General features: G+C 40.9%; 2 protein-coding genes across 2 annotated transcripts; one reads left to right on the forward strand and one right to left on the reverse strand.

The window, feature by feature from the left end:
- Nucleotides 1-721: 721 nt before the first annotated feature.
- Nucleotides 722-17072, reverse strand: UBR7 (ubiquitin protein ligase E3 component n-recognin 7). The gene is made up of 11 exons (XM_060004008.1): nucleotides 16878-17072; nucleotides 14341-14474; nucleotides 13441-13501; nucleotides 12470-12565; nucleotides 11438-11491; nucleotides 10779-10884; nucleotides 9376-9584; nucleotides 9051-9200; nucleotides 8379-8541; nucleotides 7288-7349; nucleotides 722-2921 (listed from the first exon to the last, which is right to left on the reverse strand). The coding sequence occupies exons 1-11, from the start codon at nucleotides 17025-17027 to the stop codon at nucleotides 2829-2831; spliced, it is 1278 nt and encodes a 425-aa protein (XP_059859991.1). The 5' UTR covers nucleotides 17028-17072; the 3' UTR covers nucleotides 722-2828.
- Nucleotides 17073-17245: 173 nt separating this feature from the next.
- GON7 (GON7 subunit of KEOPS complex) lies at nucleotides 17246-21930 on the forward strand. The gene is made up of 2 exons (XM_060003342.1): nucleotides 17246-17489; nucleotides 19950-21930. Exons 1-2 carry the CDS (start codon nucleotides 17282-17284, stop codon nucleotides 20042-20044), a joined length of 303 nt encoding a protein of 100 aa, XP_059859325.1. The 5' UTR covers nucleotides 17246-17281; the 3' UTR covers nucleotides 20045-21930.
- Nucleotides 21931-22235: the final 305 nt, after the last annotated feature.

The following is a 22235-nucleotide window of genomic DNA, read 5'->3' on the forward strand; positions in this document are numbered from 1 at the left end:
GAGGTGGACCTCATCTCTTCCTTGGCCTGTGGGCTCCCAGCCCTCTCCCTTGCACACAGCAGGACCTGAACACACTGCGATAGGTCATGACCACCCATTTCTTTGTTCTCTGTTCATCTAGGCCCCAGAGGGAATCATGGACCCTCCCTCCTCAGAGGTGTCCTAAAATGGGGGTGGGGAGGGCAGTGAAGGAGCTCTGCTGGCGGGACCTGGGATCAGGTTGAATCTGATAAAACAGCTGCAGAGACAGGAACCATACCCTCTGTTGCAGCAGGGCCCCAGGGCAGGCAGAGCTGCCAGAGTGGACCCATTTTCTTAGAGCCTGCAAAGGGAGGCTGTGTACATTTAAAAGTGACTAAAAACAGGGCTTCCCTGGTGGCGCAGTTGTTGAGAATGTGCCTGCTAATGTAGGGGACACGGGCTCGAGCCCTGGTCTGGGAGGATCCCACATGCCGCGGAGCAACTAGGCCCGTGAGCCACAACTACTGAGCCTGTGCGTCCGGAGCCTGTGCTCCGCAACAAGAGAGGCCGTGACAGTGAGAGGCCCGCGCAATGTGATGAAGAGTGGCCCCCGCTTGCCACAACTAGAGAAAGCCCTCGCACAGAAACGAAGACCCAACACAGCAAAATAAATAAAATAAATTAATAAACTCCTACCCGCAACGTCTTCTTTAAAAAAAAAAAAAAGTGACTAAAAACAATCTGAAAAACCACTATTCTGAATTGGTTTATTTAAATTTTACAGAAACCTTATTAGAGTTAAGTATGTAATTATAAGTCCAGTAACAATTCTACAAAAATGCACATACAATGCCAGAATTCCTTAAAAGTAACTAATATCATATTCCTGTTTTGCATAAAACATGCATTAATATCAACTGCCACATGTTGGCCAAAATCAGTCTCTACAAGAAGAGACAGTCCAATACAGTCAATAAGAAAACTAGTTGTTAACAACAGGTTAAAAAAAGAGGTTTTCTGGTTAATGTAAAAGGAACAGTACCTTTCCTAAAACAAGCCCTTCACCACTGGGTGATTGGTGTTGTGCTGCACAGTAATGTGTCACCTCCGAGACGGGGTCCTGAGCTGTCACGAGGAAGGGAGGAACTTTCTGATAGTTAAATCAAATGTCTGAGAAGATATAAACTTTCAGGCCACAACGGTACACAACTAGTGCCACCTTGCAGAGGGGGTTCAAAAATCCTCAGACCTGGGACAGAGTTCCCAAGCTGGGGATGTAAACCATCTTGAAGATGCCGTGAGCGCTCACCCTAGCCTTTCCACCCTTTCTACAAGGCCAGCTCAGAGCACACAGGCATCTCCTGTGGCCACAAGACCTTCCAGCTCCACACGTCACTCTTCATCAGGATCTGTAATTGGGAGGTTTGATGCAGAAAAACGAGTTGTACTATTTCTTTAAGTCCTTGACTTTCTGTAGGCCTAGTTCACCTTATCCAGGGATCGGTGGGCACTTGTGACTGCTGGACACACAAAAAATATTAATATACACTTGTGGCCCCAAAGCCTCAAATGTGTATAGTCTCACACCTCAAAGTGTGTCGTCTACTGTCAGGAAAGACCACGCTCCTCCAGAGGGAGAGAGCAACTGAGGGCTCTTTGTTTATCAAAAGGTGTTTTCCACATAGACTGAGGGGCTTTAAAGGGATTTCAAACCAACTGAAAGGACATCCCCTCAAATATGGGGTTTTATACAACATCCCATGAGGTTCTTCAAAAGATCTCACAGTCATTAGGGACTCAGCTGTGGACAGTAACATTTATATACATAAAGCTCATCATTTGCACATGGGATCTCTTCCACATCATCTCCCAAAACAGAGCACTCACTGCCCTGCTCGCTACAAGTAAGCTAAGCCAGTAGCTTTTTTCTTCAGCACAGATTTAAGGGGAAAAATAATAATTTATTGGGGGTTCTAATACCATTTTCTTAACAGAACAATATCAAAATAGGTCTGTTTATAATCTAGGCTTATGAATATCCCTGATAATATAAAGAAACCCAGAGGACTTTGTAAACCACCATGATTTCACAGGGTAGTACCCGGTCTATTTTCTAGGCAGTAGAGAGGGACTAGTATAATGGCAGATTTTCTCCAGGAAGCCCTGTGAGCACTACAGTACTGAAATTCTAATATTCTAGTGCCAGTAGACTTGTGAATGAAATTTTCACTTTAAATTTTTTAGTAAAATTTGTAACAAAGGTAGTCTTCCTCAATCCTGCCATCAGCCAATCTCCTTGCCTGTGATAAACATCTAGGCCAGAAAACCATCAGTCCTGGCTACTCCGGAGGTTCAGCCTGGAGGAAGCAAGCTCTGAGATCCCTTCTAAGCTGTGACCAAAGCTCAGAAAACAGATGTGGGAGAAGGGGCAGAACAGGCTTGAGGAAGCTTTGACCCAAGGCACCATGATCGTAGGGGTGGGGGGAATCTACAGAGGTTGGAGCTGACAGAAGAGAACTTGACAGAGCAGGTCCTGGAAGACAGCGGCTCTGTGACAGGGCAGACACACTCGGGAGTTAAAGAGCAAATCATAAGGGAAAACAAAAACTAGTTTACTTTCTCAAAACCAAATCAAACTTCTTGATACTCATGAGCAAATAACCCTGGCTGGACTGGCGTGATGGGGCTCAAGTCTGTGGAATGAGCTGCATTTAGCTGAGTCAGAAAGAACGCTGGTTGTGAAATCAGCAGGAGGAGGCCGCTCCAGGGAGGACAGAATGAGGACCGAAGGTGAAATATGCCTCTTTTATCCCTGGAACAGTGAGTGGCATCTTCACTGGCTGGACGAGAAGGCGCCATATTCCAGTCTAGCTGCAATAATACTGCATCCCATCCACTCTTCTTCTCTTTTTTGACTGAAATTCTTCAAAGAACTGCTGGATGTCCTCTCTCTTAACCACCTGTTGAGGGAGAGCGAAAATTAGGAAAGGGAACATCACAGAACAGCACTAACTGGTTGTAACATTCACAATCAAGTCCAACAGTACTGCTGATAAGGACTGTGTTAATGTGTAATTAATTATCCTATCTCCATTGCATAGACAAGCTCATCCTGGCTCAGAGACTGGCCAGTCAGAGTCACGCGGTAGGCAGACAGCACACTGGTACGGAGCGTGGGTTCCACCACCGCCCTTGGTTTCCTCATTAAAATGAGATGAAAGCAGCACCCACCTAACAGGGCCGTTTGAAGAGCAGATGAGATGTAACACCTGTGAAACACTGCCCAGCACAGAGCAAGTTCTCAGTGAGTATCAGCTGAGAAGACAAGTGGCAGAGCCAGGATGAAAACTAGGAGACCAATGGTCTCCCGAGGCCGCTGCTCTCCCCACGGCACAGCCGTCTCGGGAACGTCCCTCAGTCCCGCCCAAGCACCCACAGCAAACAGAATCTGCTTTTTTTGAGATCTGTGCTCTCTCCTTTACTGAAAAAAAAAGGAACCCCCAAACTCTTCCCTCTTCAAGAGTCCAAAATTAAAGATGTTTGCTATATAAATAGAAAAATAATTGGCAAAAACTATGGAAGCAGTACCCCCAGTAAATGGAATAATCATGTTATGCAATAAAAATGAGAAATTTATCTTGTATTTTATCGGAAAAAGGACTAGAACATCACATAGAAGTGTTTCTATTAGCAAAATAAAATATCAAAAATAAGAAAATAAGGGGAAATATGGATAAAAAAGTAAACCAGGCCTACCCGGAAGGAGTCCCTGCGCATCCCAAGAGTGAGTCTGTGCCGCAACTGACAGGTTTGTTAACATGGTTTTTAAGTACAAAGGTAACACATTCTTATTATTATAAAGGAATAAAGGTGGGGTGGGGAGAGGGAGGGAAAGAGAAAAAGAAAGCACTGTAATACAGTGAGCAAGAGGGGGAGAGAGAGAGAGAGAGAGAGAGAGAGAGAGAGAGAGAGAGAGAGAGAGAAGTAAGAAAGAGGACAAATACTTGTGTGTAAAGCGAAAACCGCCCTCTCCACTCCCCAGGGGTAAGAGCGCGACATCCCCAAATGGCACAGGCAACCTGAATAACTCACTGCGGGGAGACATGATCTGACAACTCCTTGAAATGAAAGAACTCCACACCAGACTGGCAGCTGACACACCAGTCTCACAGGCACCAAGAGTCAGCCGGGGGTCAACCTGTGAGGAATTAGAACCCCTCACAGACTCAAGATAGAGATGCTAACGCACTCTGAGGCAACCACAGCTCAGAGCTCTAGGGCCCTGGGCTTGGGAATGCACACTTATAAATGCTAGTAAATAGGATGCTGGGGAGTTCCAACGTGAAGGATCTGCCCCTAGCTCAGATCAAACATTAAACGCTGAAAGGAATACAAGGACATTTCTCTGGCAAGGAAACAGTAGGAGGAGACCTAAAAGCCCACAAATTACACAAATTAGAGTGTGTAATCTTTAGAGTTTCTAGGCATCCTCAAATGGTCACAGCCAATATGCAGAGTAGAAATGTTGAAGAATAAATACCTGGGTCCAATAATGAATCATTTTATTGGTTTGTCCTAGAAAATTTGTAGTGTCTAAGTGTTATTATTAGTTTTTAGTCAGACACAAACATTAAATAAAGGGCAGTCCCTCATATGACAACACCCAGACCTTATTAGCATTCTCTTCTATAGCCAAATACAACCAAAGCAGATGAGCTTTATGACAATTTAAGGTGTTTGTAATGTCGAAAACAAACAATAAAAAATATTTTTCTGTCCTTTTAAATCATCACATCAGATAATCTCAAACTCATAAAGAATGGCTCTAGCTGTCACAAAGATCCATACACTGGGAGACATGTGAAGACTGGATAAAATTGTTTCAAATATGAATGGAAAAAGACAACATACCTACTTTTTTTCTTTTACGTGAATTTAAGTGTGTGTGTAATAAAATCAATAAAGAGCACAGCAACCACAAACTACACAAAAGCAGAGGCAAGAGCATGTGCTTTGACACAACTGAAAGACCCTGAACGTCCATTAACAGTGCCAAGGTTAAAACAGTTACACCCGGGGCTTCCCTGGTGGCGCAGTGGTTGAGAGTCAGCCTGCCAATGCAGGGGACACGGGTTCGATCCCTGGTCCGGGAGGATCCCACATGCCGTGGAGCAACTAAGCCCGTGCACCACAACTACTGAACCTGCACTCTGGAGCTCGCGAGCCACAACTACTGAGCCCATGTGCCACAGCTACTGAAGCCCACGTGCCTAGAGCCCATGTTCTGCACCAGGAGAAGCCACTACAGTGTGAGGCCCGCATGCAGCAACGAGGACCCAATGCAGCCAAAAATATATAAATAAATTTATTTAAAAAAAAGAACAAAAAAACCCCAAAACAGTTACACCCACAGACCCTCTTAGTTCCAGTAAGAGAGAAGCCTGAGGCTGCATTAAGCAGAGGACAGCCTTTGCAACAGAAACGAGAATAACTGTCTGTTAAGAGCTGCTGGGAAGCAGGAAGACGTCCGTCCCTAGTGACAGTGAGGAACATTCTCTAAAAATGAGAAAACCATTTAGGAAGTCTCTTTAACTTTGGACTTCACAATTCATTTTGCAGAAAGGCAGCATTGCCAGATATCCAGGCAGCTACAAGTTTTTCCCACATTTATGAGAAAGCACTCGGTTGGCAGAGACTTCTTCCAAGAAAACAAGTTTCCGGGCACGTCCCGAGTGTCCGTCAGACCCATGTCTGACTTCATTTGTCTGTCTAGCTATAGCAGAGCAAAACATTTTCTGTCCAGAAGGACAACTGTAGGCCATGAAAAGAAAAGTTTTGCTTTATATCTGCCTTTGGAAGATAAAAAAGTATTTTAGAAGAAAAAGTCCATCATAAATGTATGAGTAGTAAAGGGCTAGGAGGTATTTGTAAATTCATCTGGAAAACTATTTTATCTATTTATTTATTTTTTGGCTGCACCCCGTGACATGTGGGATCTTAGTTCCCCGACCAGGGATCGAACCCACGCCCCCTGCAGTGGAAGTGTGTTGTCTTAACCACTGGACCAGCAGGGAAGTCCCTGGAAAACTATTTTAAAAGATTACATGGGAATTCCCTGGCGTTCCAGTGGTTAGGACTCCTTGCTTCCACTGCAGGGTGCATAGGCTCATACCTGGTCAGGGAACTAAGATCTCACGTGCCACGTGGCCAAAAAAAAAAAAAAAAAATTTATACATTATAGAGTTAGTGTCACCCTTAAAAGCATATAGACCGTCCTAACCAGCAAGAGAAATGTTTTAGCCCCCCAATATAAAGTTGTTTTATTTTAAACTAGAACTCAAAAATCACAGAAAAGCGGTCTGGCTTTCATTTTTCCTTCCTTCTCCAAAAATCCCTGCTTGAAGGTCAGGACTGAGAGAATCAGTATGGCTGATCCAATGGCCCTCTCCTAAGCTACGATTCTCTCCAGATCAGGCATGACTGCTCCGTCCCTCATCTGGAGGGTTGGGAAGGACTCCTGATGTGGCTAGTCCACTGGTGTTTCACTACTATTTATTTCCCTTTCCTCTGCCTGCATTAAGCTCTCAGTCATCTTCTTCATCAAAGAAAATGAACTATGGAAAACAGTATGGAGGTTCCTCAAAAACCTAAAACGGGAACTACCATATGATCCAGCAATCCCACTTCTGGGTATGTATCCAAGAAACTGAAAACACTAATTTGAAAAGATACATGCACCCTAATGTTCACAGCAGCATCATTTACAATAGCCAAGATATGGAAGCAACCTAAGTGTCCATCAACAGAAGAATGGTTAAAGAAGATGTGGCACACACACACACAATGGAATATTAGCCATAAAAAAGAATGAAATTCTGCCATTTGCAACAACATGGATGGACCTAGAGGGTGTTATTATGTTTAGTGAAATAAGTCAGAGAAAGATAAATATTACATGTTATCATTTATATGTAGAGTCTAAAAAATAAAACAAATGAATATAACAAAACAGACTCACAGATATAAAGACCAAACTAGTGGTTACCAGTGGAGAGAGGGAGGGGGAGGGGCAAGTGAAGGGTAGGGGATTAAGTGGCATAAACTACTATGTATAAAATAAACAAGCTACAGGGATATATTGTACAGCACAAGGAATGTAGCCAATATTTTATAATAACTTTAAATGGAGTATAATCTATAAACATGTTGAATCACTATGTTATACACCTGAAACTAAAATAATACTGTAAATCAACTATACTTCAATAAAAAAGATACTTTATTCCAAACATACAAGGCTCTGATTAAAAGTCTAACTAAACTTACTGTGCCTTCATCAGCAAATCTCTTGAGATAGTCTTTAAGTTCAGTCTTCAAGTCATTGTATTCTAAATCAAAACACCAAAAAAAGGACATAAACTTTAGATAAGCCATTTGCATTTAGAAACAAAGTATTTCTTGACCATTGACATTTGAGTATGTTAGTCTAAACCACATTTTTCTTTAAGTGAAATCTGCATAGAAACTTGTTCTCAATTTCTCTCAAATTCCTCCATTTTGACATCTGGGACACTTTTTCATTTAAAAACCCTCAAAAAACAGAGATATCCTCATTCCCAAAATGATTAGCTAAGAATTTTTTTTAAAGTTTTCCATCTCTCTGGAATTCTAGTGCTTGAAATATCTTGGACTTGTCAAACATTAAGTTTTAAAACTCGTGCACTCACTCAACAATTTATATTATGTACAAGGCACCTTGAGGGCTACAAAAATGTTTTAGATGCAGCCTCTATCCTCGGAAAGCTTTTACTCCAATAAAGGTAAAAGGAAATTAATCAAACAGTTACAAATACAAGACAGGAATAATCAATGTCCAAAAAGGGGCACAAAAGTGGTGGCATCCGAGTAGAAATGGCTAGGATGGAAATCACTAAAATAGGCTGCGCATACTGGGGGAAAAAATGTAAAAGCCTGTAATTAAGGATTTGGGAATGTTTCCCCTCTAGTGGTTTCCTGTGAACCACTGAAGTATCCTCAAGAACTGTCAAAAAGATGGCATGCTTTGCTCAAAAAGATGACATGTAATGTTCAATGAAAATTATTTCAGTGGATGGAAAAAGAAATTGATTTCCTTTTATTCTTTACTCATACATCTATCCTTAATCAAAATAGCATGTTATGGTTTCTCAAGCATGTAATTATTCTAGCATGTAACCCTAATTCAATGGAAATAGCAGCTAAATACCCAGCAACATTACAATCAAGCAAGTGTAGGTGAGGCCTACTATACAATTCCAAATTTAAACCATCTTTGTGTTAAATTAAAATAGGTTATTAGTTGTCTTCCTTATACATAAGTTTTTTTAATGGTGAAGGAAACTTCATGAACTTCATGAACTTTCACAAACAATATTTACCACAAATAAGTTCCACTTGCTGGACTCTGTTCATGCTGTTAAGGGTGTCCATTAGAGGGTCTCTACTGTCAGCTGCCTGGTCAACCTTGCCTTTGTTTTCATAAGCCAGAACTGTGTCACATTCATCTGTCAGGAACAGGACATCTAGATCGCCATACATTTTCTTTAAAAAATAAAACCAGTTTCCCCATTAGAACTGTATGTCATTCTCAGAAAGTCAACCTCATGAGAATCACTAAAAATTTATTTAAATAATACCCAGAAAAACCTGACCCTTTTAGCAGAGTTGCTTGAATGTTTTATTCTTTTTGCCCAAATCTTTTAGAAACCTCCCAACTTCCCAGTAGATATTATACGATCTAAGAGATGTTTATTTAAAAACCACTGACTTACTGTAAATTTCAAGTAATACGTGTTTCCAAGCAATTCTATGATATAAAAAAGATAAGCTATCTTCCACTGAAATGAAGCTAATAAAAAGTATTGCATAATTCTTAATTTCTTCCATAAGCATTCAGACTGCAAATACTATTTCATAAATTTGCTTAATATAAAAAAATTTTCAGTTCTCTATACTCTAATATCAGTTTCATAAATATACTTTTCAGGTGCTCTTATTTTAGACATCAGTCCACAAAACATACTAATATTGAAACTTGATCAGGTACTTACCATACAGTCTTTGCAGGTACATAACTTGCTACGCCAGTTCAGGGGCCAATAGGTGGCAGTGTCTTTCTTTATAAACTGCTTAGCTTTAAGCTCCTCAAGTTTGCAGCCAGACTGTGATTCTGTGTTGAGATGTTGATTCTTAAATGCTGTCTGAAATTAAATTAAGTTTTGAAGTGTGTTTTTTAAACTATCATAGTTTTCATAGTTTAGATTTTGTCAAAGGATTTCTTTAGGCAAAGGGTACAACTGAAACCCAAAGCTATATAGGTTACAGAATTAATTTTGCTTAAGTTTTATTTCTTTTATAGCTCAGATTTCATGTTACCTGGAGATCAGCTTCAGAACTAGAGCTGGTACATGGTTCGTTCATCTGCTCTGCTTTAACTTCCTTCTCAGCAGCCTTTCCATGATCTGGAACATCCTCTTTGAGGGCACCATCATGATGAGCTCCATTTTCAGGTTGGATAACTTCCTGGTCACCTACCGCATCAACATTCAGCAGCAACCCATCATCTTCAGCAGTTACTTTGGTTACTGTGGGTTCAATGAAAAAACACACACATATCCACAGACCAGTTAGCCAATGAAATCACTTAGTCTGATTAAAACATACTTCAGAATCTGGAAAAGGAGAAAGTCAACCTTAATCTCTGGAATAATAAGAAAGGAAATAACACTTTTTTAGTTTATGCCTGCATAATCCAAAGAGTCAAATAACTGAAAAGATCATTTAAAAATACCAATCACTACTTAAGCATTTTCTATGTAAAGGAGAAAAAAAAATACTATAGATGTTAAAGACAGGGACACCTCAAGAAGCAAGAGGCAATAGGAAGAGATTTAACTGCAAATACAGGTAGAAGGGCAGTTTTAGAAAAAACAACAGCTTTTCTTTATGAGAGAAGGAAATCAGAAAGGGTGCGTGTAGCGACAGAAATACTGTGGAGAGAAGAGAAATGATAAGGGAACTCAGTTTGCATGATGGCATTTCAGTTTAGTAGGAAATGAGGCCATCTGCTGACAGGGAAGGAAATGAAGGAGGGGCAGAGGGGAACTGTTAAGAAAACCTGATGAATGCGAAATAAATTCAGGTCCAGCAGAAAGTGAGATTTAATTGTAAAGGGTATGAACAGAAAGGAAGCACACCAAGGTTAAGAGCTTCGAGACAAATCAAAATGTCTGATACCGCTTGTGGTTTGTATGGTGAAGTGTTCCCTAAAGGTGAGAAGGGCAAGAAATTATGAGGCCAGAGCAGGAGACAACTGACACTTTAAAAATAAATTAACACATATAGCATTACAAATAAAATAAAATATTTAATGCCTCAAGAACGTTCATTGCTGATTAGTGGTTTGGGGTCAATTTCTTAGAGTATAATAAAAGCACTATATGACAAACTATACCACCACCCTCTCCCCAACCAATAGCATGTCTTACATTTAAGAACAATGTTTATCTCTTTATCTTTCAAAATCCCATTCAAAACTGCTTCCTCCATTTTCTCTAATTCTGGTCTCATCCATACTCTGCATCACGCCATTTAAGTACAAATTTGTTCTTGGTAGTCTCCCAATCTATCTATAAGCACCTTGTGGAGAAGGAACAGATCTTATACTTTTTTCCAGAGTCCAATTAAAACTAGTTGATAAAAATTATGTACTGAACATACAAATTGTTCTGAACATACAGCACAAGTTGGTGGAATACCAACTCCACAGAGACATTTACCTGCCAAATGTGCAGCATAAGCCCACAAAAAAGAACAGCGTTTCATGCAAGCCTGGCACACCATCTCTTGGAAATCTCCACTCTCAGGGGGAACGGCACCAAGATGCTGTGAACACAGAAAATCGAACATTTTCCTTGTGATCACCAAGTTGTCCAAAAAGCCCATTATTTTATAAAATATTGCGGGACTTCCCTGGTGGCACAGTGGTTAAGAATCCGCCTGACAATACAGGGGACACGGGTTCGATCCCTGATCCGGGAAGATCCCACATGCCGTGGAGCAACTAAACCGGTGCGCCATAACCACTGAGCCTGCACCCTAGAGCCCACGCCCCACAACTACTGAGCCCACGCGTTGCAACTGCTGAAGCCCAAGCGCCTAAAGCCCGTGCTCCGCAACAAGAGAAGCCACCGCAATGAGAAGCCCGCGCACCACAACAAAGAGTAGCCCCCACTCGCCGCAACTAGAGAAAGCCCGTGCGCAGCAACGAAGACCCAATGCAGCTGGGGGAAAGAAACATATTGCACTAGTATGCTGATCATATCTTTACTATATTTTTAGAAGAGTAATTATAACGTAAAATATAGTAAATGCCAAAAGACAAGATCTTTTCTCTTTCTGTAAAGACAATGTCTTTAAAAGGTAAAGCTTTCCTTACCCTTCCATGGAACCAGTCCTCACAGACTACACACTGGATCATCTCATCTGGAATCTAACATGGGAAAGCCATTTGTTTGTTAATGATTACAGCGAATTCTGCGATACCAAAGTAAATCTGGCACACATTAGAATTAGATATTAAATAATTCTCTACCAATTCTGTAAAACTGCTATCCACATGCCAGAAGTCAAGGGAACAGGGAGAAACAGCAATTCAAGGGGCCAAAGAAGTTCATTCTCCATGAACTGGTGTTACAGAAGGATTACATTAAGATAAGCAATTATCAAAGCTTTGTGAGCTTTGATAATTGCTTTGTGAGCAATTATCAAAGCTTTCATATCAGTTACTTAATATATGATTCCCATAAAACTTTATAAATAAGTAATGTATTCTCACTTCAGACATAAACCCAGGGCCAGGGAGGTAATGCGAATTGCAGCAAGTTGCAGATGTGAATGCACAGAATTTTCACTTTTGTCAAAATAAAAGAAAACTAGAAATTAAAACTCACATTCACCCACTTATATGTGCACAGAAAAAGGTTTAAAAATACATATACCAAAAAGTGTTAACAGTGGTTGTTTCTGGGAGGTAAGAAGGTACAGGAGTGAGGAAGAAGAAAAATTCTTTTTAAATTTTGTGTGTACGTCTAACTGAAATTTTTAAGAGGATCCAGTTTGTACGCCCTATTTCTTTCCTTGCAGGGATGCAAGAAACTGAAGGTCATTTTCTGGAAAGTGTTCAGGGGAATGGAGCAAACAGGCAGGCAAAGAGGGGGGGAAAGGAAAAAAGTTCTGGCCTTGAGAACGTCCTGTCCAATATTTCATTCTCATGATGTAAGAATGAGAATAATAGTTGGGATCTGTTCTGGTTGTAGCTCCAGCCCAGATTCATAAGAAGGGATAAATCTAGAATCCTTTCACAATCCCCAAATCCCTGCTGAACAGCTAAAGGGTCAAATATGACAAAAGGCTGAGGAGTGAGGGCTAGAGATGACACAGTCCCGGTGCTAACCTCTAAATCTCTTACCTCATCTTCAGGATCAGGATAAGGTCTCTTGCAAATGCAGTACAATCCAAAAAAGTTGTCATTGTACTTATTGCCACAATTTATCTTTGCTTTGTCCTGAAAGATATTAATTTCAATATATAATATGGTCTAACTTTAACTATAATTTCATGCATCATGAAATTTATGCATTCAATAAATTTGTGCATTAAATATCTCCACCCACCAGAAGCTGGTCTTTAACTTTCAAAGTACAAAGGAAAAAAATTCATTCTTATTAAAGGGATACTTTTTCCAGGATACAGGGAAAAGTTAAAATTTATTTTCTATGTCTTCTTTGTAGCAATTGGAGAAAATGAATCATAAATATTAATTATCAACCTATGTAAGCTGACATTGGCCTAGAATTTCAAAAGACTTCTTAATGCCCAGCTGTGATAGCCAAAGCCCCCAGGTTACTAGGAGGCAGGCAAGGAAATTATCTAAAAATAATCTTTGAGGAGGGAAAAAGCATGACAGTTTTAGCAATACGATTGAACAATGTAAAGTCCCTTATTTTCTCTTTCATTTCTGTTATTTCATTGAAAGTTAGCGAATAAGCATAGTTTTTTTAATCCAAAAAGCACTGAAAAACTTCTGAGTGCACATAACCCACTCATTATTACCAAGTTTTATTTATTCAGTTTTTAAAGTCATCCCCTTTGCTTTAAAAACCTTAAAGCATAAGCATAATCAACATAACTAAACCTGAATCACTTTAGAACATTCCCCCACAAAACCTTCGTATTAATTACAATCTATACTGTAGGCTCTGAAAAGGTTACTTAGTTTTCCAAAAAGTAATAAATGGGATACAGTCTAATACTGATTTTTCCATTTACAAAGAATAAGCATAAGAACTTCCTTTTTGGAAAATACTTGATTTTTATCCACTTGGACAAATATCAATCTCAGCTACTTTTCATGCATTTATAGTTATGGTGCTTACTTACAGGAAATAATTTGCATTCCAAATTTTTAAACTTGCTGTTTCCACAATCACAACGAAAATTTCTGAAACAAAGGAGGAAGAGCCGATTTTAATTTTTCTTCTAAATCTAATGACTTACTCTTTAAATTCATGTCATAGCCTCTTCCCTTTCAACTGGCTTCTAGGATCTAAAAAGTGACCTTGGTTGTTGTTCATGTATCCAATCCAGAATTTCTCCAAGCACATAACAATAAGAGATTTAATAATTCTAGAGATTAACATGCATAAAGACAAGTATCTATATTACACAAACACTAATAAAATCATGGCAGAGCAGCAGGAGTAGTTGAGTTTGCACCATAATTTTATTTTAAAGGGCCCTCTGGGGACTTCCCTGGTGGCGCGGTGGTTAAGAATCTGCCCGCCAGGCTTCCCAGGTGGCGCAGTGGTTGAGAATCTGCCTGCCCATGCAGGGGACACAGGTTCGAGCCCTGGTCCGGGAAGATCCCACATGCCGCGGAGCAACTAAGCCCGTGCGCCACAACTACTGAGCCCATGTGCCACAACTACTGAAGCCTACGCTCCTAGAGCCTATGCTCTGCAGCAAAAGCCACCGCAATAAGAAGCCCATGCACCGCAACAAAGAGTAGCCCCTGCTCTCCACAACTAGAGAAAGCCTGCGTGCAGCAACAAAGACCCAACACAGCCAAAAATAAATAAATAAAATTAATTAATTAATTTCAAAAAAAAAGACCCTCTGGGAAAACTGCTCTCTCCAATTATATTATATAAAAACACATTACATTTTACCAGTGCACAACTACTTTGAATGCAAAAAAAAAAAAGATTAAGAAAAAAAGTGCAGCTGGAAAAGAATCTAAATATTTGAAAAGCATTCAGCATCAGTCTCTGACCATTTTACCTTTTTGTGTATAGCTCAAAAAGTTTATGACTTCCATGACATTCATAACTGCAAGCTAGGCAAATTCCTGCTGGTTCTTCTCCCTCTGGGGTGCAGGTACTACAGGCATATAGTGCTTGTCTCTTTACTGAGCCCTAAAAGACAGCCCCAAAATGGAAAAAGAGAGAAAAAATTGAAGAAACATGGCAGAGTCACCTAATGCCCATACTGTGATCTAAGAAATAACTGAAATCAGATTACCTGTGGTCAAGATTTTCCTGTAAAAAACACTGAGGCTAATAAAAAAGCTTATTCAACAGAATACCAAAACACTGTTGCATGTTTCATACACTAGTGCTTGTTTTCATATAATCTTTTCTTAAAGTGATAGAAAGTTTAATATTTTCAGTCAGCTGTGAATAAGCTGGTCTGCTTAATCATTTCAACACAGAAAAATGTAGGAGAGGGCTTCCCTGGTGGCGCAGTGGTTGAGAGTCCGCCTGCCGATGCAGGGGACACGGGTTCGTGCCCTGGTCTGGGAAGATCCCACATGCCGCGGAGCGGCTGGGCCCGTGAGCCATGGCCGCTGAGCCTGTGCATCCGGAGCCTGTGCTCCGCAACAGGAGAGGCCACAACAGTGAGAGGCCCACGTACCGCAAAAAAAAAAAAAAAAAAAAAAAAAAAAAAAAAATGTAGGAGAATGTGTCTAAGTTTATGTAAGTAATAATCATACTTAATTTTGGAAAATGCTTGTGGTTCCACCAAAGAGAAAACCAATGCATTAAATGAATCCCTTTGATTTTTAGATGTATGCTGAAGTATTCAGAGGTGTAGTGTCATGGTCTGCAACTTATTTTCAAGTGGCTGAGGAAAAAAGAAAAAAGAAAGTCTATTACAATGAAGGGGTAAAAGAAAAAACAAATGTTGTAAAATGTTAAAAAGTGAATATATGTGAAAGTACACAGGTGTTCATAATATTATTCTTTCAACTTATCTGTAGACTTAAAATGTTTCAAAATAAAAAGTTGAAAGAAAAACAAGCAAATCCTGACAATGGATAGTACCCTCTTCTGGGAAGGGGGGAGACACAAGGAAGATACAAGGAAGCTTCTGGTATGCCGGTAATGTTCTATTTCTTGATCTGGGTAGTACGTACCTGCATGTGTTTGTTTATTTTTTTTATTTTTTATTTTTTGTGGTAAGCGGGCCTCTCACTGTTGTGGCCTCTCCCGTTGCGGAGCACAGGCTCCGGACGCGCAGGCTCAGCGGCCATGGCTCACGGGCCCAGCTGCTCAGCGGCATGTGGGATCTTCCCGGACCGGGGCACGAACCCGTGCCCCCTGCATCGCCAGGCGGACTCTCAACCACTGTGCCACCAGGGAAGCCCTGCATGTGTTTTTGTTTATGCTTTCCCAAGACTTATACATGGTTTGTGCACTTTTCCACATATTTCACTACAATAAAAAAAATGTTAAGGAAGTCCGTTTCAAAAACCTAACTACATTTCAAAGGTAACTTACAAACAGACTTTTTAAAAAAAGGAAAGCAGGGAAAAAGTTGTTTCAGTGGTGACCAAAGGTTTTTAAATACCAGACAACATTAAATACATCTGACACAAGGTGTATTAAAAAAAAATGTAACCACTTTGCAGTGTAAACTCAACTGGACAACGATGACAACTGGTATTACGATCTCAGTCCGCACCACATAATGACCCCAAATCTCTCTCCACATCCTTCAGCGTTCCAGTCCACCCCCTTGGAAGGTAACCTTCTTCCTCCTACCAATTCTCACCTCTTATTAGTTTTCTTCTACCCACCTTTCTCCATTTTTGTACCTACAAATATGGGATGAGTCACCAAACAAAGACATCACACCCCCTCAAATCCTTGTTCACGACATCTTCCAAATGCTTTCTCTCCTCCCCTCCCCTCCTCTGCCACTGCCACCAGCTGTTCGGGTCCCGGTCTATCCCCCTGGGGGGCAGACTGCAGACAGATGCAGTACTTGCTTCTTCTCTCCAAAAACCCAGCTAGCACTTGTCAAACTAAATTGCAGAGGAACCAGCTGTCCAAGAGCCCAGCCCACACGGGGAGATTTTCAAATCCAGAGCTCTCTCCTTTAACTCTGTTTTGACTCTCCCATTCGATTCCTAATAAATGCTCTAAAGATGCGAAAAGTAGAGACAAAGATGTCTGGATGTGAGAGGTCACGGGGACGATGTTGTGAAAAGCAGCTGAGGCACCGAGAAGAGACGGGAAAGGAAGGAAAGAGCAGCCGCTCCAGGGCCAAAGCCTGGAGAATCGTGGGGGCGGGGGGGAGCGGACGGAGGAAGACGAGAAAGGAGGGGAGCCCTGCTGGACACAGGCTGAGGAAGGGGGCTCGGGAGACTAAGGGTAATAGGACAACTGGGCCTGCGATGGGGAAACGTACTACGAACAGCGGCCCCGGACCACCACGGGGGTGCCGGCCGCGGCAGGCGGGAAGAGGGTAAGTCCAGCGGGGAAGAGAAGGTTCAGGGGAGCCCGGGGGAGGCGAGGCCCGGGCCGCGCGCCCACCTGCGAGTAGGAGCACTTCTCCGAGTCGCTTCCGCCCAGGACGGCGCACGCCTCATTCTCCAGCTCCTCGTCCTCCTCAAGTACGTCGACCAACGATACCACGGGCTCCAGCTCCGACTGCCGCCCAGCGGGCTCCCCGGCTCCGGCCATTCTCAACTGTCACCCGGACCGCCTCTCGGCCCCGGCGGAGGCGGGAAAAGCGGCCGCGAGGGGCGGGGCCGGAGGAGGCGGGGCCTCAGTGCCAGGCACCAATCCCAGAGACGGGGAGCGAAGGAAGGGGGAGGAGCGACTCCCGACAAACGGAAGTTACTCCTCTCCCTTCTCCCGCCTGCGCCAGCGGCGAGCTGGCTTCCGCTTCCGGGTGGCGCGTCATCGCTGCGCGCTTTGGAAGTTCGGCGGTGTCCATGGAGTTGTTGGCCGAGTACGTCGGGCAGGACGGGCAGCGACAGCAGCTACGGGTGCCCTGTGAGGCGCCGGGCGTCGCCGACCCTTTCCAGGGCTTGTTGTCGGGCGTGGCTAAGATGAGGGAGCTGGTGACCAACCTCCTCGGCTCCCCGGTACAGCGGGAAGCACAGGACCGGGTGACGGCGGCTCCAGAGAAGGCGTTGGACGGTGAGTTCTGAGACGGTGCTGGAGCGACAAATGGGTGGGCAGGGGCGCCCAGGGAAAGTCTGCTCAGGGAGCCTGCGTGGAGTGGCAAACTTGGAGAAAGTGAGCCTGGGGGGAAGAACTCCAACTAAAACTTCTTAGCACCTTCCGCCAGATCTGGGCTGTACCTGGGCTCATTTACCAGGGCTGCTTTTCACGATTCTCTTTGCATTTAAATCACACACACACAAAAACGTGCTGAACGTCTACTGCTCTATGCCAGTCATTGGGCTGAGCTCTGGAGAAAGAATGAAACTCAGTTCCTGTCCTTGTGGAACTCTGACCGCTGAGGGGTTAGACAGACAAACACTCTTATTAAAGAGTAGAAGGATGACCCTAGGCTCCTCTGTAGCTATTGCAAACCTAGAGAACCCAAGAAGACTTCAGAGAGGGCGTGAATTCTAAGCTGGGTGTTGAAGGATGGAAAGGAATCTTCCCCGGTGTAAAATTACGAACAAGTTTGGAAGACTGCCATCTGTCACAGAATAGGAGCAGGTTCCGAAGATTGCAGCAGATTTTAGATGAACAAGTCTTAACTGTCAGGGACTCCTTTCCTTTCCCAGTTTTGTAGGTGCAGTTTGAAAGTAGAAAAGGGAAATTTTAAGTGTATTCGTTTTTTTTAAGTCTTGTCTTGACTACCCTGAGCTGAAGAACCTAAGAACTAAATATTAGAATCAGGACTTAATTTCTCTGTAGAGGAGCTTAAACTGTACTGTACTTTCCTTTCCATCTTGTTTACATCTTGATTGCCAGATAATGTGAAGGAACCAATTCAGAATATTACACGAACTTCAGATAATAGATTGTTTCCATGAGAGAGAAGTCCTGGTTCTTGCCTCCAAAAGTTCCTCTCTGATCCGTTGAAAATATTATCATTGGAATAAGGACAGGTATAGGTAGAGCCATTTTTATATATATATAAATATATATATAAATATATATAAATATATATAAATATATATATATAAATATATATATAAATATATATATATATAAAATTACTTACTGGAAAAGTAACTGCTGTCTGTTCTACTAATAGTGGGTCAGTAATATCTTCATACAGGAAGACATGCTTTTGTATATTTAATGAGGTCCCTATAAAGCTTCTGTTTGAATTTCCTTTGTTAAAAGCTGTAGAGATTAAAATGACAGATTTTATCTTATATGAATCATATCTTAACAAATACAGAATTTTAAAAATGTAACAATTATGAAAGAAAAGTGGTAGAACGCAACACTAGAAAGACAAATAGTGGTGATCATTTTGTAATGTACAGAAGTATTGAGTCAGTGTGTTGTGCACCTGGAGCTAACAGTGTTGTGGGTCAATTATACTTCAATTGAAAAAAAGTCATCATAATGACCAAAAAAAAAAAAAAAGAATCCAGTTACCAAATGTGCAGAAGACTTGAATATCTTATCTCCAGATAAGATATACAAATGGCCAGAAAGCACCTGAAAAGATGCTCAACATCATTGACTTTCAGGGAAAGGCAAATCAAAGCCGCAGTGACATACCATGCCATGCCCACTAGGAAGGCTGTAATCAGAAAGAACAATAACAAGTCTTGGCTAGGATGTGAAGAAATTGGAGCCCTCATACACTGCGGGTGGAAATGCAAAATGGTGTACCTTCTTTGGAGAACACTTTGTCAGTTCCTCAAAAAGTTAAACATAAATTTGTCGTACGACCTAGCAATTCTACTCCTACGGATTCCTAGTTCCACTCCTCGTTCTCCCGAGAGAACTGGAAACATGTTCCCATTAAAAACAAACGCACAAATGTTCATAGCTGCATTATTCATAATAGCTAAAAAGTGGAAACAACACAGATGTCCATCAGCTCATGAGTAGATAAACAAAATATATATCCATACAATGGATATTACTCAGCAACAGAAAGGAATGAAGTACTGATAAATGCTATACAACATGAATGAACTCTGAAAACATGATAAGTGAAAGAAGGCAGACACAAAAGGCCACATGTTTTACGATTCATTTGTATGAAGTGTCCACAATAGACAAATCTAAGAGATAAGAAAGTAGATTAGTGGCTGCCAAGGACTGAGGGGAATGGGAAGTGACTGCTAATTTGTATGAGATTTCTTTCTGGGAAGATGAAAAGTGTCCTGGAATTAGTGGTGATGGTGGCCCAACCTAGTGAATATCTAAATCAACTGTACGCTTTGAAAGTGAATTTTATGGTATATGAATCATATCTCAAAAAAAAACTGATAGAAAAGAAAGGTTTTAAACACCAAAATTCCCAAAGTCTTTTTAACTGTACATATTTCTAATTTGATATATCCATTGTTCTATTAATCCCTAAAGTGAAATGGTCTCATTATCAGCTGCTTTAGCTATGTATATTTCTTTCAACCAATGAACATATTGTCATACAACAAATATTTATTTTAAAAGGTGATGATGAAGATGATGCAGAAGATGAAAATAACGTTGATAACAGAACTAACTCAGATGGACCCTCTGCAAAACGGCCAAAAACACCAACTTAACTGTAGCTTTTATGAAATTTAAAAGACTGCTATGATATCTTATTTATCACACACTGACATTTAAGGAAGACTTGTGCTCTAATTTGGAAAGCATTTGCTTTGTTCCCCTGGGACAATTTTGTCAAAGAAGAAGCTTTTCTGCTGTTTCCATCAAAGAAAGATAGAATAAATGTTTAGAAAGGAATCTTTTTTCTTGAGTGAGAAGTAAGTTTCAGACCATGGAGATAAAATAGACATTTAATAATGTATAAAATCCACTATGTTGGCAACTGAATTCTTTCTTTATACTTTTTAAATACCCTCTGGATTAAATTGTGTGATGTCTACATCTTTTAGCTTCTGTTATAAAAAGTACATGTCAAGGTTCATGGACAATTATATTTCAAGGAACTGACATGAACAAGTGGTGAAAATTGGGTATTAAATTTAAGAATGGCAGTTCTGTATAAGTAGAAGTAAAATGGGAATAGAGAGAAATACTGAAGAGAAAGGAGAGCCCTTGAGAGAGATCCAAGGAAACCTTGAATCCACACTCACACCCAGTACGCAGACTTCTGGAGACGATACCACTCAATGGATATATGTTTAACCTGTACTTTAAGAGAGTTATAAATGGGGTGTGCTTTTAGGCTGTGATGTGCTATTTATGTTAACACAAATATAAGTCTTTTGGTAAGCAACCTGTGTTGAATATAAAAAGATATTTCGTGTCATCCTGTAGTCAAACTTTGATTTTGCTTAGCAAAGGACTATCAAATCCTTTAAATATACATATGTATATATTCCTAAAATATATGTGTGTGTGTATGTATTCCTTTTCTGCTTGTCGGAGGGACTAAGGCATTTTTCATTTATTCTGCGTGTTTCCTGATTCATTTAGATAGCTAAACTGCAGAGAAATCAAGTAGCATGTACCTGCTGAAACACAAATTGTCATAGAATTTTAGAGTTGGAAGTAACCTTACAGATTATATGATTTATTTCAGAGGTGAATCAAATGTGAGGTATTTGCCCTGAGTTACAGAGCTTATTGGCAGAGCTTGGGTTATACACATAGCCTTTGAAAGATTCCCGTAGCACTTTCCCAGTTACACATTCTGAAACCTCTAGCTTACAAAGTACATGCTATTAAGGAAACTGAATTTACACACCTTTTCATATCTTTAAAGTATTGTTTTACTTGGAACATCAGCCTTCCACTAAGTACTCTTATGTAATTAAAACAATACCAACTAGAAAAAGTTTTATAAATGGTCAGAAATTACCTTGTTTAGTTTGTGATAATGTCTCTAATATTGGGATTTCAGCTCAGTTACTGATTTGTAATAATCTTTTATCTTTATACAATCCTTAAAAAAACAAGCTGTATAATTAAAATAGTTCATACTTCTAAAGTAGTAGCTGAACTTTGCTCCTGAACATTTTGTCTCCTTCTGTGTTTAGTAAGTATGTTTATGAAGAAGAAATGTCAACATATTTTTGCTTGTGGTCTAGTGTTTGGAGGTCTGGGTTATAGGTCTGATCGATCTTTTTCTGATTCTAATACTGTCTTCCTAAGTGAGCCACATGCATGACAAAAAAGATTTTGAAGGTTTGAGGGACCAGCTTGAAGGACCAGTAGAAAAGAAATGCCTTGACTGGTTTTCTAATCTGAAAACCAGAGGTAAAACTGTTGGCCACAGGCATACAGGATACAGTTATTTGAAACAGCTCCAACTTTACTGTTATACAAGAAAGTCAACCCCACAATCCTACCTAAAAATAAACTTGATGCTAGACTTAGGTAATTTTTATTTATTTATTTATTTATTTATTTTTTTGTGTGTGGTACGCGGGCCTCTCACTGTTGTGGCCTCTCCCGTTGCGGAGCACAGGCTCCGGACGTGCAGGCTCAGCGGCCATGGCTCACGGGCCCAGCCGCTCCGCGGCATGTGGGATCCTCCCAGACCAGGGCACGAACCCATGTACCCTGCATCGGCAGGCGGACTCTCAACCACTGCGCCACCAGGGAAGCCCTTAGATAATCTTTTAAAATATGAAGTTCTAAATATGAAATATATGGACATATGCAAATATGTATATATGTAAGTGCTTTTGTGTCACATTAAATACTTATTTTAAGAGTTCTGTGGCCAAGGACAAGAACTTTTACTCTTTTATAATAGGTTACTGTTGCTTGGCTGTAATATTA

This window comes from Delphinus delphis, chromosome 2 (assembly GCF_949987515.2).
Source record: "Delphinus delphis chromosome 2, mDelDel1.2, whole genome shotgun sequence".
Classification (NCBI taxonomy): domain Eukaryota; kingdom Metazoa; phylum Chordata; class Mammalia; order Artiodactyla; family Delphinidae; genus Delphinus; species Delphinus delphis.

Coding starts and splice junctions, on each gene's coding strand:
- UBR7 (XM_060004008.1), bottom strand. CDS start 17,027: ATGGCCGGAGCCGGGGAGCCCGCTGGGCGGCAGTCGGAGCTGGAGCCC. Junction 13,502..14,340: donor TTTGAGCTATACACAAAAAG/GTAAAATGGTCA, acceptor CCTTTGTTTCAG/AAATTTTCGTTGTGATTGTG. Junction 2,922..7,287: donor GATTTGCTGATGAAGGCACA/GTAAGTTTAGTT, acceptor CTCCCTCAACAG/GTGGTTAAGAGAGAGGACAT.
- GON7 (XM_060003342.1), top strand. CDS start 17,282: ATGGAGTTGTTGGCCGAGTACGTCGGGCAGGACGGGCAGCGACAGCAG. Junction 17,490..19,949: donor TCCAGAGAAGGCGTTGGACG/GTGAGTTCTGAG, acceptor TTATTTTAAAAG/GTGATGATGAAGATGATGCA.